This window comes from Penicillium subrubescens (genome assembly GCF_028828155.1).
Source record: "Penicillium subrubescens strain IBT 31985 chromosome Unknown utg000007l_segment0_segment0, whole genome shotgun sequence".
Classification (NCBI taxonomy): Eukaryota; Fungi; Ascomycota; class Eurotiomycetes; order Eurotiales; family Aspergillaceae; genus Penicillium; species Penicillium subrubescens.
In genome coordinates, this window is record NW_026643157.1 from 2,626,830 (window position 1) to 2,641,697 (window position 14,868).

At 48.4% G+C, this 14,868-nt stretch overlaps 7 protein-coding genes across 7 annotated transcripts; 3 read left to right on the forward strand and 4 right to left on the reverse strand.

Annotated features, from left to right (window-relative positions):
- Positions 1-24: 24 nt before the first annotated feature.
- Positions 25-239, reverse strand: N7473_010720 (uncharacterized protein; the record flags this gene model as incomplete). The annotated part of the gene is made up of 2 exons (XM_057156659.1): positions 25-74; positions 95-239. The coding sequence occupies 2 exons, from the start codon at positions 237-239 to the stop codon at positions 25-27; spliced, it is 195 nt and encodes a 64-aa protein (XP_057005314.1).
- A 2,273-nt stretch (positions 240-2,512) lies between these two features.
- Positions 2,513-4,219, forward strand: N7473_010721 (uncharacterized protein; the record flags this gene model as incomplete). Its single annotated transcript, XM_057156660.1, has 5 exons — positions 2,513-2,710; positions 2,766-2,813; positions 2,865-3,165; positions 3,222-3,529; positions 3,587-4,219. 5 exons carry the CDS (start codon positions 2,513-2,515, stop codon positions 4,217-4,219), a joined length of 1,488 nt encoding a protein of 495 aa, XP_057005315.1.
- An 823-nt stretch (positions 4,220-5,042) lies between these two features.
- On the reverse strand, positions 5,043-5,766 carry N7473_010722 (glutathione S-transferase family protein; the record flags this gene model as incomplete). The annotated part of the gene is made up of 2 exons (XM_057156661.1): positions 5,043-5,331; positions 5,381-5,766. 2 exons carry the CDS (start codon positions 5,764-5,766, stop codon positions 5,043-5,045), a joined length of 675 nt encoding a protein of 224 aa, XP_057005316.1.
- A 781-nt stretch (positions 5,767-6,547) lies between these two features.
- N7473_010723 (uncharacterized protein) lies at positions 6,548-9,579 on the forward strand (the record flags this gene model as incomplete). Its single annotated transcript, XM_057156662.1, has 10 exons — positions 6,548-7,091; positions 7,149-7,198; positions 7,253-7,272; positions 7,329-7,437; positions 7,496-7,590; positions 7,669-7,732; positions 7,795-8,728; positions 8,814-8,991; positions 9,050-9,294; positions 9,362-9,579. 10 exons carry the CDS (start codon positions 6,548-6,550, stop codon positions 9,577-9,579), a joined length of 2,457 nt encoding a protein of 818 aa, XP_057005317.1.
- A 113-nt stretch (positions 9,580-9,692) lies between these two features.
- On the reverse strand, positions 9,693-10,949 carry N7473_010724 (uncharacterized protein; the record flags this gene model as incomplete). The annotated part of the gene is made up of 3 exons (XM_057156663.1): positions 9,693-10,092; positions 10,165-10,427; positions 10,491-10,949. 3 exons carry the CDS (start codon positions 10,947-10,949, stop codon positions 9,693-9,695), a joined length of 1,122 nt encoding a protein of 373 aa, XP_057005318.1.
- Positions 10,950-12,348: 1,399 nt separating this feature from the next.
- Positions 12,349-12,840, forward strand: N7473_010725 (GNAT family N-acetyltransferase; the record flags this gene model as incomplete). The annotated part of the gene is made up of 1 exon (XM_057156664.1): positions 12,349-12,840. The coding sequence occupies one exon, from the start codon at positions 12,349-12,351 to the stop codon at positions 12,838-12,840; it is 492 nt and encodes a 163-aa protein (XP_057005319.1).
- Positions 12,841-13,272: 432 nt separating this feature from the next.
- On the reverse strand, positions 13,273-14,621 carry gprC (the record flags this gene model as incomplete). The annotated part of the gene is made up of 2 exons (XM_057156665.1): positions 13,273-13,664; positions 13,739-14,621. The coding sequence occupies 2 exons, from the start codon at positions 14,619-14,621 to the stop codon at positions 13,273-13,275; spliced, it is 1,275 nt and encodes a 424-aa protein (XP_057005320.1).
- Positions 14,622-14,868: the final 247 nt, after the last annotated feature.

Consider the following 14,868-nt stretch of genomic DNA (forward strand, 5'->3'; position numbering starts at 1 on the left):
CGCGTCGTGTTCGTAGGGTCAATTTCAGTGAGATGACAAGACGACAATCTGGAGATCGAACGCGGGGGATCCAACTGTTTAAATCTCAACTTACTGTTACGAACGGGTCCTTCCAGGATCATGTGTAGCTTCGTCAATGAGCAAACCGAGGCTAGCTCCTTGTGCCGGAAAGCGAACCGATCTTCCCCCAGCATCGGTGTTGTGTAACCGAATCGCACTTGGCTGTCGATCACTGTCATTTTCACATGAGCTATGGTGGCATCCTGCATACCGAAATTGGCTTAGCTCGGGTTCGGCCTTTTGGATTTCGGTGTGGGGAAGTCCTGTGTTAGTACTGTAATACCTTAGATAGAGAGATAGTTTAGATAATCTTATTAAAATATTCACAAGATGTGATCAGAAAATGTCCAAATTCAACCTATTTAGGGAGGTGTACAAGAATCTCATCTACTGTACACCCCCTTCCTTGCCAAGACTTTGTTACCATGAGTACCCCCCTAGAGGGCCAACAGGGCCAGAATGTGTTTAGGAAGGTCAACAAAATTCAACGACTAGCTTTATAGGCAGCTGAAACGATTGAGGTAGATATCATTTTGACTGAACAGTCAAGTGGAAAACTGATGGTGCCAGCGAGTGTTTAGTAGCTTCGGGATAAGACCGAAGTCCGAACCTGTCCACCTACAAACACCGAGGCCGGGTTTTGTCCATGGTCTATAGCTGTCTGTCCAATGCAAAATTCGAGCCACGAAATTAACAACGAGGGCAAATTAATCCCCGATAAGTTCGGATACGTTGTTAACCGAATACCCATGCCCATTACAACATTCCATATCATGACTTTTCTACCTATACATGGTATAGCTTCGCTACGGCGCGTGGAGATATGGAATAGCTGATAATATCTTGCCTTGCTGGTTGGCCAATTTCTGTCTGACAAACAGGTGGCATGTTTGATGGCTGAAGAAGGGTGTATTGAAGCATGGACAATTCTTGTTTGATTTACATGAGACTTGCGATACTCCCTTTGGATAACTTGCATGGTTCAAGCCTGGCACTGGTTGCTTACGTCTATGTTCAACGTATCCATAATGCCCGGGAAAAAGAATAAACTGGGAATTTCCAATCCCAAGGCAGGGCCCTAAATAGTGAGTCTGACGGCAATTTCGCATATTGAGGGCGGAGGGTGGAAAGGAGCGATACCAGTGGGAAAAGAAATGGGGAGAATACTTACTAAAGCATCCAAATCAGGATTTAGAGGATTGTCTGTCCCCATAGTCAGCGACTGGACAGAGTCCTGCGGCGTACTGGCTGCATGAGAGGCGTGCAGCAAGGAATAGCATTTCTTGAGGCTTTGTTTGACGGTCCCGTAAATGGCGGGTTGGATCGACCAGCCCGACTCCATTGCACGGATCTGACTCAAGATGGCAGACAGGAAGTTGTATCGCTTGAGGCTAGGATTTCCGAGGGCGATAATATGCAGAAGCTGCTCCTGTATGTGCTCTAGGCTCCTAATCAAGGGTGCTCGATGAGCCTTTACCACTTCATCCAGGGAATCGGCGATAAATGGAGAGGAAGATCCCACGGACCGTGTTGAAGCCTACCGAAGATGGGAGCTCCAGTAAATTTGCCCATCGACATGAAGCAGGTTTCAACGAAAATGAGGCTGGCATCTTTCAGTTATCTCGGACGGGTTCGAGCGCGAGCGACAGAGCTCCTTGTAAAGTCATCACGCTGCCGAATGAGCCGTCTTCTGCCTACGGGCCATCGGATGTATCTCAGTTTGTTCCATTTCGGTGGCAAAGTGTGGGCAGAAGACCGGGTCTTTTATAAGAGAGAAGAGAGATTGTCCGAGAGTATGGGCTGCGGGCGCAGATGCCGAAAGATGTGGTGGATCGCGTCTGACTGCACGATACTGGAATTGACCTCAAACTATGTACGCCAATTAACTCAAGTAAGCATGCGGGGATGTCGAGAATATCTAAAAAATTGGCATCCTTAGTGCTAGGGTGAGATTGGCTGCTTTGGCCTGCTTTCAACAGCGGCTAGAGCCGTAAACACGGGTATTCCTAGGTTTGTTGACGTTGTGGAGTCCACCCTTCGCGACACGGAGGACTTTGGAGATTTCGAGAGGCTTCCATCGTTGATCTGGTGGTGACTTTGCATACAAAGCGCAAGAAAAATTCTTTGTTCGGAGGTAGGGGACTGATTCAAGTGATTAGTTGTCAGGTTTCATTGGCTGGTGTCTTGAATGGAGATGAAAGGAAGTTGTGGACAACACGAAAATACACTTCTGCAGGGATCACCTGATGCCCCCACTTACTTTGTTTGACCGCCTGCCACGAAGCTACAAATTTGACTTTCCCCCCACCGTATTAGCTCACTTCTAGGCTGAGGAATTTCTGCTTCTTGAGCTTCTTGAAACTTCTTCGCATCTCGATTGAATGTTCACAGCCCTTGCTGAACTCTGCTGCTTCGTGGGACAGGCGTATGCCTTCCCGATAACTCGATCAACATGCTGAGTGATTCGGATATAGATTCCCTGACTAACCATCTTGGAGCCTTGTCAAAGGAAAACCAAAAGCACCACGACACTCTCCAAGATGTGCTGGAGCAGTTCAAGCACCTCCTGGAGGACTACAGCTCCCTCAAAAGTGACTATGAAGAGGTGAAGGAAGGCCGAGAGAAATACAAAAAGCTAGCTCGTGGTCAGGTACGAAGCTCGACATTTTTTTGGGTGCCTGATGACAAGGCTGACAATATGACAGGACCGCAACCCATTCGTCCTGGTGCTCGTTGACGGTGATGGATACCTTGTAAGAGAGCCTGGTAACCTCTTTCACTTCTCCCAGACTAACCTCAGGTAGTTCAAAGAGCATTTCATCAAAGCCGGTGCGGAAGGTGGCATTAACGCAGCCCGCGAACTGAGCGACTCGGTCAGAGAGCTCATGCATTCTACAATGGGAATACAAGCTGATCAATGCCGAATCATGGTTCGCGTCTACGCCAATATGCTTGGCTTGTCGAAGACCCTCGCTCGAGCCGGTCTATGTGGTCACGAAGCACGATCCCTAGCACCCTTCACCTCAGCTTTCAACCGTGCTCAAGATCTCTTTGATTTTGTTGATGCGGCCGAAAAGAAAGAGGGTAGCGATTTCAAAATCAGAGGTATTTCCCCGCACAATCGGCTTTCACAGCAAGTACTAACCGCCACTTCACTTCAGAAATGTTCCGACTTTTCGCGGACTCCAATCAGTGCCGGCATATCTACTTTGCGGGCTGCCACGATACTGGATTTGGCTCTTTGTTGACCCCATATAGGGGCAGAAGTGATCGCATCACACTCATCAGGGCTGCTTCCTTCCACCGCGAATTCGAAGATCTGGGCTTACCGATCAGAGAGCTGCCATCGGTGTTTAAGTCTACACCTATTGCTAGCACCAAACCAACTACTACTACTGTCAACACTAAGGTGGCTTCTCTCACGAATGGCAATGGCAGCACTAAGCCGATTTGCAAACATTACCAAAAGGTATCGAAATCACACCTCTCCCCCGCCTGCTGATCCGTTCTTACTAAAGTCTCTCAGGGTATCTGCAAGTACGGTAATTCGTGCATCAAGCAGCACGTCATGCCTGGTCAAACCTTGGCTGCTAAGCCGGCGGATGAATCGCCAACCAAATCGTGGTCTACTCCAACTATCGTGGGCCGCTCGCAGGAGTTCCTTTTCACCCACCTGCCTCCAAAGAGCCTCAAATCGGAGGAGTTCATTGCCGTCAATAAGGATGGCGAACGTATCGACACCTATTGTCCCCACCCCTCCACGGATGCCATGGACGAATATCACCATCGTGCCAAAGAGCACAAAGTCTGCAACAGTTACCACCTTTCAGGGGAATGTGGCGACATGAGTTGCCAATATGATCATAGTGATGTCTCTGACACCGTTATCGAGGTACTCAGATACATTTTGCTTCAACACCCTTGCCCTCGAGCTGGGGCTTGCCGGTCCATGAAATGTTACATGGGCCATCTATGCCAGAAGCCAAACTGCAAGGCCGTGAAGAGCTGGCAGTGTCGCTTCAATCACCGTGCCCACAGCCTTGATATCCAGGTCGCTCAGTGGGTTGTGCCAGTCGAACAGTCCGAGGGGGAACAGTCCTCGTTGAGCGGCGACTCATTCGAAGGGACCACCTCTCCGAGCAACACCAACTTCAGCTAAGGTGCTCGAACTGCCTGATACCGCTACTGTACCGTTCTAAAACAGTAAAACCTCGCTTACTCATGACTCACATCAATCGTGTGGGTCTTGTATGTGTGTCTGTATGTGTGAAACAAAAATTGCGAGGCAGCAATGCCGGGGATTTGTCTTAACGGGCGGGTTTTGGACCTAGACACTCTTCCTTGTTCCAAAAGTCAAATGGGATAGAAGTGGGTGGATTCGGTTCTAGGGAATCTGGGGGGCAGGAAAGGTTGATTTGAAAGCGTTATGGTTGCCAGATATCCATATTTATGCCTGAAGCGAACAACCAAAGATATTACCTCGACCTGGCGGTCTTGAGGTAATATTTACGGAAACGGGATTATTCTGGCAGGATTTGCCATATTCATTATGGTCTCAGATTGGTCGTGATTTCGAAGTTGATAGATTTCCCCTGCATTTAGTATTCCGAATGTCATTTCACTAATCGTTCTGTGCGTCATCACGCCTTGATCGTATTATGCTCGAGTGGTGCTTCATGCTATCTTACGGGCTATTTCCAACGCCCATTGGGATTTAACCTACCTTCCGATTCAATGAGTCTTGTAGCCTTGGAACAGACCGATCAGTGTGCAGGCCATGGTCAGAAAATTCCCGATGTCAACAGTGCAATATCCATGTTGTAGCATTGTAGAGTCTATGCACCATTCTCGTATGTTGATATCAAAGTCATGAACTAGACTAATTTACAATTGGAAACTTTTTCTTGGCTCGCAGAAAGCAGATTTTGCTCTGCAAGAGTCGGAGAGATGCTGAGAGCCCTGAGGTCGCTAACTGGGCCTTGTTACTTACCCGCGGCAGCCTCAACTTTACAATAAGCTTCTTGAACTTCCTCACGAGCATGCATCAATCCCAACCACTTATGGATCATAGGGTAGTTGTCCAGCGAAAGACCAGCGAACGAATGCTGTCTCACCCACGGCTCGAAATGATAGTCAACCGCGGTGACCCGACTCGGTAGTATACTCATACCTCCGGACTTTTGCAACTGTTTCTCTAGAACATCGTAGCATCGATAGGTCTGAGCAGTGTATCGCTGAAGAGCATCCTCGTTCTTCTGGGTATGATGGTGTCTATGGTGAATCAGCTTTTGCTTGAAAGGATAGGGGTCTTCAGACTGACCTGAACCAATTGACTTGCCCAGTCATTGGACCAAGGGTTGTCAACAGGAAATATTCCCATTTTTCAAAATCAACCAGATCCTGGCCTGAACCCCCGGAGGGACCAATCTTGTTCCCTGTGTCGTAAACCCGGCGAACATAATTCATACATGCACCAGATTCCCAGGAGACGACACCCGTGTTGGGATCCTCGAGTGCAGGTACACGCCCATTCTCGTTGATTTTGAGGAACTCGGCGCTCTTCACGCCCTTGTTGGGAGCATCGCTAAAGTCCCAGCTCTTGACAGTGAATGGAATATTGAGTGATTCCAATGCAATGGCAATCTTGATAGGATTAGGACCGGTCGCATGGGCATGCAAGATCAGAGGTTTGATATGGGCGGCCATCTTAGATCACAGAAGCTGTTGGGTTGAGGAATAATGAAGAAGGGCAAAAAGGAAGAGGGGAGGAAATGAAGATGCGAAGGTGATCTACGAATGATGTCACCGACGCTTATGGTTAGAGCGAACCTCGATATCCGTGGATGAGCCGTGAGCTTGTTTAGCCTGAGTCTCTCGGCACGATCTTGAAAACAAACACAACTCGGCGCATTATGATCCGAGGTTGGTTTGGGGGTTACTATGACTTCGTTCTGGAATTCTGTAATTTAGCCGACCCCTGCCCCAACGTGCTTAACGTGGGGATCTTCCTTCAATCAGACATCCCGAAATGAAGGGAAAACTCCGCTAGCTAAGCGTGGGGTAAAAGAATATGGAGATGCGGGGATATGTGAAGAACTGGTTAATTATCCGCTTCCTTTAATAAACAGCGGAGAATGGCTTCTAGTCCCATATCTATCTCGCTCACAATATTGACGACTTCCAAGATGCTTCTCTGGGACTCAACCCTAGACTTTGCAACATGGGTGGCGCTTGTTTTCATGCCATGTATAGTACTCGGGTCGAAGTCACTTGATCAATCTCAAAGGAGAGATGCTTTACAAGACTTAGTAAGTCGGGAGTTCTGGAGGGAAAGCTTCACAAAGCTAACCCACATGTTTGGAGGTGACATGGATAAGCACTCGATTTTTGTTCGCGGTGAACGCATCATGATGTTCTCGGGAGAGTTTCATCCATTCCGTCTACCTGTCCCCGATCTCTGGCTAGATGTGTTTCAAAAATCAAAAGCATGGGATTTACGGGAGTTTCCTTCTATGTGGACTCGGGTTTTGTTGAGGGCAACCCAGGTCACGTCTCAACGGATGGCATATGGAGCCTGGATGAATTCTTCGACGCTGCTACCCAAGCAGGTATATACCTCATTGCTCGACCAGGTCCATACATCAACGCAGAAACTTCAGCAGGAGGCATTCCTGGTTGGGTTCTACGAAAGAATGCTACCATCCGCTCAGACAATCCAGAGTATCTCAACACAACCATCAACTACATGAACACTATGGGTCGGATAATTGAAAAGGCTCAAATCACCCATGGAGGACTGGTGATATTAGTGCAGCCCGAGAACGAGTATTCCACTTGGCCTGGCGTGACCGATTACCCATCATCAACGAATCGAAGGTACATGGACTTCGTGGGGAAGCAGCTCCTCGAAGCCGGCATCACTGTTCCACTCATAGTCAACGATAATGTGGCAATGGGCTACTGGGCGCCAGGATCTGGTCTGGGAGTGGTAGATATCTACGGAATTGATTCCTACCGACTACGCTATAATTGTGAGTCTCATGAAATTTTCAAACGTTAAAAACAGTCTGGTTCTAAACGGCTCTCAGGCGCACACCCAACTATTTGGCCGACTTACCGGTTCCCATATAATTGGCAGGTTGTTCACGAGCGTGAAAGTCCAAGCACCCCCTTCGCAATTTCTGAATTTTAGGGAGGCTCTGGAGAAGGATGGTAAGTTTGTTTACTTCCAAGACTCGATGCCTCGTTTGCTCAAGGACTGTCCATAGGGGAGGAGTTGTTCAAGACAAGTGCGGAGAACTTGTAAACGCAGAGGCTGCCCGAGTGGTCTACAAGAGCAATTATAGCTTTGGCGTGAATATTTTTAACATATATATGGTCAGGAAACCGGCGAGAGCTCCGTATCAGGATTTCTGTATCTAATTTATCATCACAGACGTACGGTGGCACAAACTGGGGCAACCTCGGCTACCATGGTGGGGACACCTCCTACGACTATGGCGCAGCCATCATAGAAGAACGAGACATTTGGTGAGAGAATACAGCGAGCAGAAGTTGGAAGCAAACTTTTTGAAGGTTTCGCCAGCATATCTGACAGCAACTTCGAAGTTGGGTGTCAACGGTTCGTATGGAGCACCGGCTTCAATCGCAGTCACACCTCTTCTCCGGAATGGTACACAGACGAATTTCTAGATGGTCAGACATGCGAACTTCAGCTCCCTTAACAACACTCAGTATAGCCTCGCAGTCTCTACAAGTGTCGGAACCATCAGCATTCCTCAGCTCGGAGGCAGCTTGACCCTCAACGGGCGCGGTTCCAAATTTCACGTCACAGATTATGATCTGGACAGCATCAACCTGATTTATTCGACAGTAGAAATATTCACATGGGCAAGGGGACTCGGATCGTCTCGAGTCTTAGTCTTGTATGGTGGTGCTGGCGAAACACACGAGTTCGCTCTGTCGCGCCATCTTGGAAATCCGGCCATAATCGAGGGAGACAATGTCTCATTCTACCCGAAAGACTCAATGTGGGTTGTACGCTGGCAAGTCAGACGCTATCGCAGTGTTATCAGGTTATCAAACTTGGAGATATACCTTGTTTGGCGCAACGAGGCGTACAACTACTGGGCGTTGGAGCTGCCAGCGTCGCACCCGATCGGGAATTTCTCGTCGCCATCTAAGGAGATGGTTATCGTCAAAGCTGGCTACCTTGTTCGTAGTGCTAAGTTGGTCAACAAGCAGCTCTGGCTGTCTGGTGATGTCAACACGACAACAAAGATCGAAGTCATCTCCACACCCGTTGGACAATTGGAAGGATTGGTCTTCAATGGACAGCAAAAGAATACATCGTGCACAACAACGGGCAAATTGTCTGCTATTATCGAGTACCAACCGCCAATGCTTGACATTCCAGATTTGACCAATCTGCGGTGGAAGTACATAGACACACTCCCGGAAATCAAATCATCATATGACGACTCTGCTTGGCAGTCCTGCGACAAACTCCTCACCCACAATCCCTGGGATCAGGACACTCCTACGAATTTGGATGCCATGGGCTATGGCTTCCATACTGGATCCTTGCTGTATCGGGGTCACTTCTCCGCAAATGGGCATGAATCGTACATTTGGCTCAACCTCAGGAGGAATTGGATTCCGTCATTCTGTTTGGCTGGATGATACATTCCTTGAATCGTGGCCTGGTACAGGCGCAAACGTCACGATCACACAGAATCTCACGATTCCGACAGCCCTGTCTTCCGGAACTCAGCACATTCTCTCCGTATTGATCGACAATATGGGTCAGGATGAGGTAGCGCCCGGTACAGATGCCATCAAGTTCCCTCACGGCATTCTCGGATACCAATTATCCAACCATGCGCAGACCGATGTCTCTTGGAAAGTGACTGGTAACCTTGGGGGTGAGCAGTATCGAGATCTGGCCCGCGGGCCACTAAACGAAGGTGCCATGTATACCAAAAGACAGGGTTATCACTATCACAGTTCCCCCCGACTCTGAGTGGGAAGTATCAAGCCCGTTCAAGAGCGGCTTGTCAAAAGCCGGCGTTGGGTTTTACACAACATCCTTTCGCCTCAATATTCCGGATGGCTGGTTTGTCCCTTTCAGCATTGCGTTCAACAATTCCACTGCAGGCGATTCGTCCCAGAGACCCAATGGACTAAATTATCGCTGCCAGCTATACGTCAACGGATACCAGTATGGAAAGTATAGTAAGTCGTCATCATTGTATCTTGTACATACGTTCAATAATGGCCCTTGAGACTGAGACCAAACCAGTTAACAACCTGGGGCCCCAGAAGTCGTTTCCGGTCTCGGAAGACATCCTCAACCACAATGGTATCAACTACATAGCGTTGACTCTATGGGCTCAGGATCCTCAGGGAGCAAGACTCGGTGGCTTGGATCTGGTACCAAGCATGCTCGTCCGCTCCGACTATGTCAAACGACGACGTGCACCCCAACCTGCTTGGGCGCCTCGATCGGGTGCATACTAGCGCACTATAATGATACTTGCGGCACCTTGGCATACTACGATAGCCATTATAAGGCTGAGGGCAGCGTGTTGTATGCAGGCTTGAAACATAATATTGCTAAAGGATAGCTTCCATCAGATAGCAATCGCAGCGACAAGCGCGTCCAATGCTGAGCTGTGAGTCGAAGCATCTGCGGAAGCGAATGGACCAGCCCAATTAACACCAAGCTCATTTTGATTGTTTCGGTCATTGGCCCAAATGCTATTTGCACAGGCCTCGATTACCTTCTTGTAGATATCATTCGGAGAAACCTGTTGCAGCATATGTAGATTGCGTATGAAGATTCCTTTGAATTGCGTTGCATCCGGGGCGCAATTCGGCTCACAAACATCATGAATAACCATATTTACGTCAGAGAGAGTACTTATCGCGGCTTGGGCGATCTTGTTGGCCGATTCCAGGTATGTGTCGTTTGGAGCCGCTCTGTTGAGCTCAACAAGGCCGCCAAGAATAACACCTTGGTTGTAGGACCACCTGATCATTGTTAGACAACCCATGTAGCCCAATAACTGGAAGCGCAAATGAGAGACGGGCTTCGATACATACACTGTCTGGCCATTATTTTGACAATTTTCTAACAGACCATCGTTGATGGTGTAATTCGCCCCGATGAAGCCTTGCGCCGCAAACCAATCCCACTCTTTCTGCGCCCATTCAACATAGGTATTCCTCTCTGATTCGGATGAAGCACGATTTGCAAGATGTGCAGCAACGGAGAAAAATAGCTCGTTTGTAATTGCGTTGACGTAGGCACTCGTCGTACTCCATTGCAGGCCCCCACCTCCACATGGCGTGCCCCAAGCCTTGGTCTAAAAAAACGTTAGCCTTGAACCTTATTGACAAGGCTCTCGAGCATAATTTTAGGCACGTACTAAGCTTGAGAAAATGCCCTGTGCTAGTCCTAGGTATGTTTCATCGTTGGTAACATCGTATGCCGCAATCCAAGCCAGCGCCCACCAAGCATCATCATCATAAGACGAGTCCAGCCATTCCGAAGCATTGGCAGCACCCGCATACCGTGATTGTGTTTGGTTTTCAGGGCCAGGTTGAGGATTGTACGCTGGGGCCATGCGTAGCGTGTTACCAAAGACATAGGTTGCGGTATCTAACGCAGATGGGTCAATTGCGGCCAGGTCTGCGATTGCGGTCATGCAATTCGCGCCATTCCACCATCCACAGGTGTTCCAAAGACCGCTTGTGGAGTTATACCAGTTCTGGAGGGTATCGAGAGCTACAAGGGCACGCGAACTGGCATCCTCGGCGATCGCAAATTCTGGTAGGACGAGTCCTATTAGAATTATAGGAAACACGCTCCAGCGTAGGGATAGCATGTCGGAGACCGAGGTAGAAGAGAAATCAGACGCGTTTTTAATGACCGCCAGGGGGCATTAAATATAATTGCCATCGCTCGGTTTGGCAGCCCGAGCTCAGGAACTGAACTCGAAATCAAAATAAATCTACATTCTTGCTACAGAGCCGCCTTGATTGGCTCAGATACTCAGCCCAGTCGGACAGGCCCACTGATGCGTGAACGCGAGACCCCTGATCTGCATGATAGGCCGGCTCTCAGCATAAGCATGTTTAATTCGCCCAGGATATTATTCCCATTTCTCTTAGGCCACAACTTTCTTGACAGAGAAAGCTAGGTCATTCAATTAACTCTGACATTGCTGGTGAGTATCGAGGCTTGCTAAAATGCCGCGGACGGTTGGAATTATGTTCGAAGTGGACAATAATCGCGTGCCACCCAGGCCCAGCCCCTTGCAAAGATGTGAACCCATTCTAGTTCCTCGTTCGGGTATCTTCTGGAATCGGCCGCTAACACGGAGTGGTGTTACCAGAGACAGGTCATACTTGTGCTGCTTCGTCGATCTACTTTTCTTGCGAGTTGAATCATGGACCGTGGAGCCTATCTATCAGCAGTCTGTTCAACGTGGCTTTGAAAGTGATTATTCTGCAGTGATTGTTGCTTGAAACAGGCATGCAACAGGAGAATACTCCTTCAGTTATTTGACAAAGGCATTATGATATAGATCTATTCTGTTCAATCAGATAACTAAAGATAGCTAAGTAAGCTTTTGCCCAGTCAGATACGCTTTATTGTACCCTCACCTAGAATACAAGCACAGTAAGCCACTAACCCCTCATACGTCAGAAGTGTCAATGCTTGAGACAACGTACCCTCTTGTGTTTCACATGTAGTGAGTCTTCCTTTGAAATAAGATGTTAGAAACAAATCAATTGTCCTATATGCTGGTGCTAAAATGTCTCTAGATTCGCATGAGTAGCCGGGTCCAATGCCGATGACTTAGATAAGCCCAGACTCATCAACGTTACCTAGCTACCTACGTTAGTGAACTAAGATCGAGCCACGTCCACTCGAATAGTGTGTGGTATTTCTCTTTCCTTTGATTCTACGTACCCAGTGAAGCCATATTATTTTGAGTTCAATCTGACATCTTTTCATTATGTGATCAGTTGACACCGATTCTTATTAGGGAGTTACTATCAAGGCACTCCACACAAAACCGGAGGTCGACAAGCACATTCTGACTCACCTTACGATCCCAGGGTCGCTATCCCCGACCATAAGTGTATTCTTCAGGGCACGAGGATTCCGACACAAAATTCTGTTCCGTCATTTCCATCGGCCTCTGCCGACTTCAACTCGGTATTCTAGTACGCATCACTTTCTCCAAGATCAAGATCGCGTTGCGATCACCACCCAACATGGTCGAGCTGCCCCGCACATCTAGAGATGATCTGAGCATAACCAAGGCAACAAATGAGGATGTGCCAATTATCCAATCGATGGTTGACGCCGCATATACCAAGTACATCGATCGCATCGGCAAGCGGCCAGCCCCAATGGATGAAGACTACCATCAAGCCATACACACCCACACGGTTCTTATCCTGAGGGAAACGGCGAAGAATCGGTTAGTCGGGGCAATTGTCCTTGAACTTGATACGTCATCGGACTCGGTCAAGATCGATAACTTGGTGGTTCATCCCGCTGCTCAGGGACATGGATACGGGCGGGTTTTGATGAATGGTGCAGAGGACCTTGCACGGTCGCAGAATTACCGGGCACTGACTCTCTATACAAATGTCAAGATGTATGAGAATCTCGGCGTATATTCGAAGATGGGTTTCTACGAGACTGAAAGGAAGCATGAAGATGGCTTTGACCGGGTCTATTTTCGCAAAAATCTCTACTAAGTTTACCCTTTTTTCAGATGAGATTATGGAATGCGCGCTGGTAAAGCAAGTATTGAGGTATTTGATGATTTGATATTTAAGGGTAGATATACATGGGTGTCTTCGTTATCCATGCTACCTCAAGCAGAAGAATGAGACGATCCCTGTTTCTTTTGAAAGATAAGATATATACAAAGTTCCGTCATAAATGAACAAGGTCAGGATTCAACAGTCGTAGAGAGAAAGGAGAAGAGATACATATGTATGGATGGGGCAAGAAGAGCTCCCATCGGTCAAGTCGAGGTCGTGAAGAAGGTAAGAACGAAGGTGAATATTAGAAAAGGCGCGTCAACGGATAAAGTAGGCGAGGACAAGCGTGGAAATTGAGCAATGTCTCGCAGGTGTTCGGATCAATTAGATGGCTGATCGTTAAAGCCCAAGAAAAGAAAAGAATTATCGTCGCCACATCCGCGATGGGGCTTCATTGAAGTCATCTTTGCTGGAACGCTCACTGGCTGCTTCTGACGGGTAGGCAGGCTCGGTGGTGATTTCGATGGTGGTTTCTTGGTACACTTTGCCCATTGGGCCCATTTCAACGCCCGGCTGAACAATGTTATCGGTAGAGCCGTCACGGTCGAGTTCGGTGTTAAGACCACCATTCCTGGTCCGAGTCTTGGGGTCGGCAGCTGTGATCGTAGTAAGGTGGTTTTCCCCGTGGCGGCCACGACTGCTGGCGAACTTGTTGTAAGAATGGTCTTGGCTGGGTTCGGAATCGATGATGAGATTGCGGCGAGTGAGGGTGTATAGAGCGACGTCGACCAAACCGGAGCTAGTAATGATGGCACCTTTGGATATGTCAGCGGTCATGGCTCATTGAGTATACTCCCGATAGGGAAAGTTTATAAAAAGATTGACTTACCGGCACAGCAGAAGAAAGTGATGGAGGGAGTGTTGCCATTTGCCGTAGCCATACGACCGGCAGCCAGAGGGAGCGAAAGAACGATGTAGACGATAGGATAGATAGTCATGTAGCCAACAACACGACGGAGACGCTTGAGACTTTCCAGCTGGCTGTTTCCCAGAATAGACGAAGCCGCAATCTGGCGTCGGAGCTGGAAATACATAACGGCGTAAAGACACACTGTACCGAACTCGGCCAAGAAGATCCAGATGTAGTGAGTCCACAGACGGACTGTCTCATACTCTTCACTAATCCAGCACCAGGCGCCGGAGGGAACGAAGACATCGGCACCGTATGCTGCCAGAGGAATGATCACAATAATAGCGATGAATGCCCACACGCCGATGACGAAGGAAACGAACACCTTATGAGACATCTTTCGGCCCCAGACGACCAGCAAAAAAGTGTGGAATGCAATGGCAAGCACGAAAAGTCCACTGCCAGGATCTCCGATTTGAAGCCAAAGGCCCTGGAGGAAGCATGCTGCCGTGCCAGACTTGATCTTATCGGTAGCGATCCATTTCACACAGATCAAAAAGGCAAGGGCTTGCTGGAAATCAGCCAGAATCAGGTTATAAATCAAAATAATATACTGGTTGTAACCGATGTATCTCTGGTAGTTTTTCCTCCAGAAAATGAGTCGATAGGTAATGAAACCAAGCAGAGACAAGGTGGCAATAAAGGAGAGGAATGCCATGACCGAGACTGCGATGAGGCCTCTCCGCTGGGCCAAGGGCAATGGGTCGATATCCAGTGTAACATCGCTGGTTAATCGTGGTAGCAGCTCACCGCCAGAGGACTGGCCCCTCGGCATGAGAGTGTATAATAGCATCGAAGACATCTTGTAATGCCTCCAAGGCAATCGAAAGACCTGGAAAATTTCCTCGAACCACCACCTAGATGGGTTCGAAAATGCGAGTTGAACCGCACCGTGGGGGTTTTGTCGGCGAGCAAGGCTCGGGGAATCAAATTTCGATCCAGGTACGCCGATTAAAATGCCAGTACTACCAGTTAAGTACGCCTAGGATGGTGATTTGATCCGTTGTGAGTGGCTTACTCGCTTGGGCCTCATCCACAGATTAACCGAC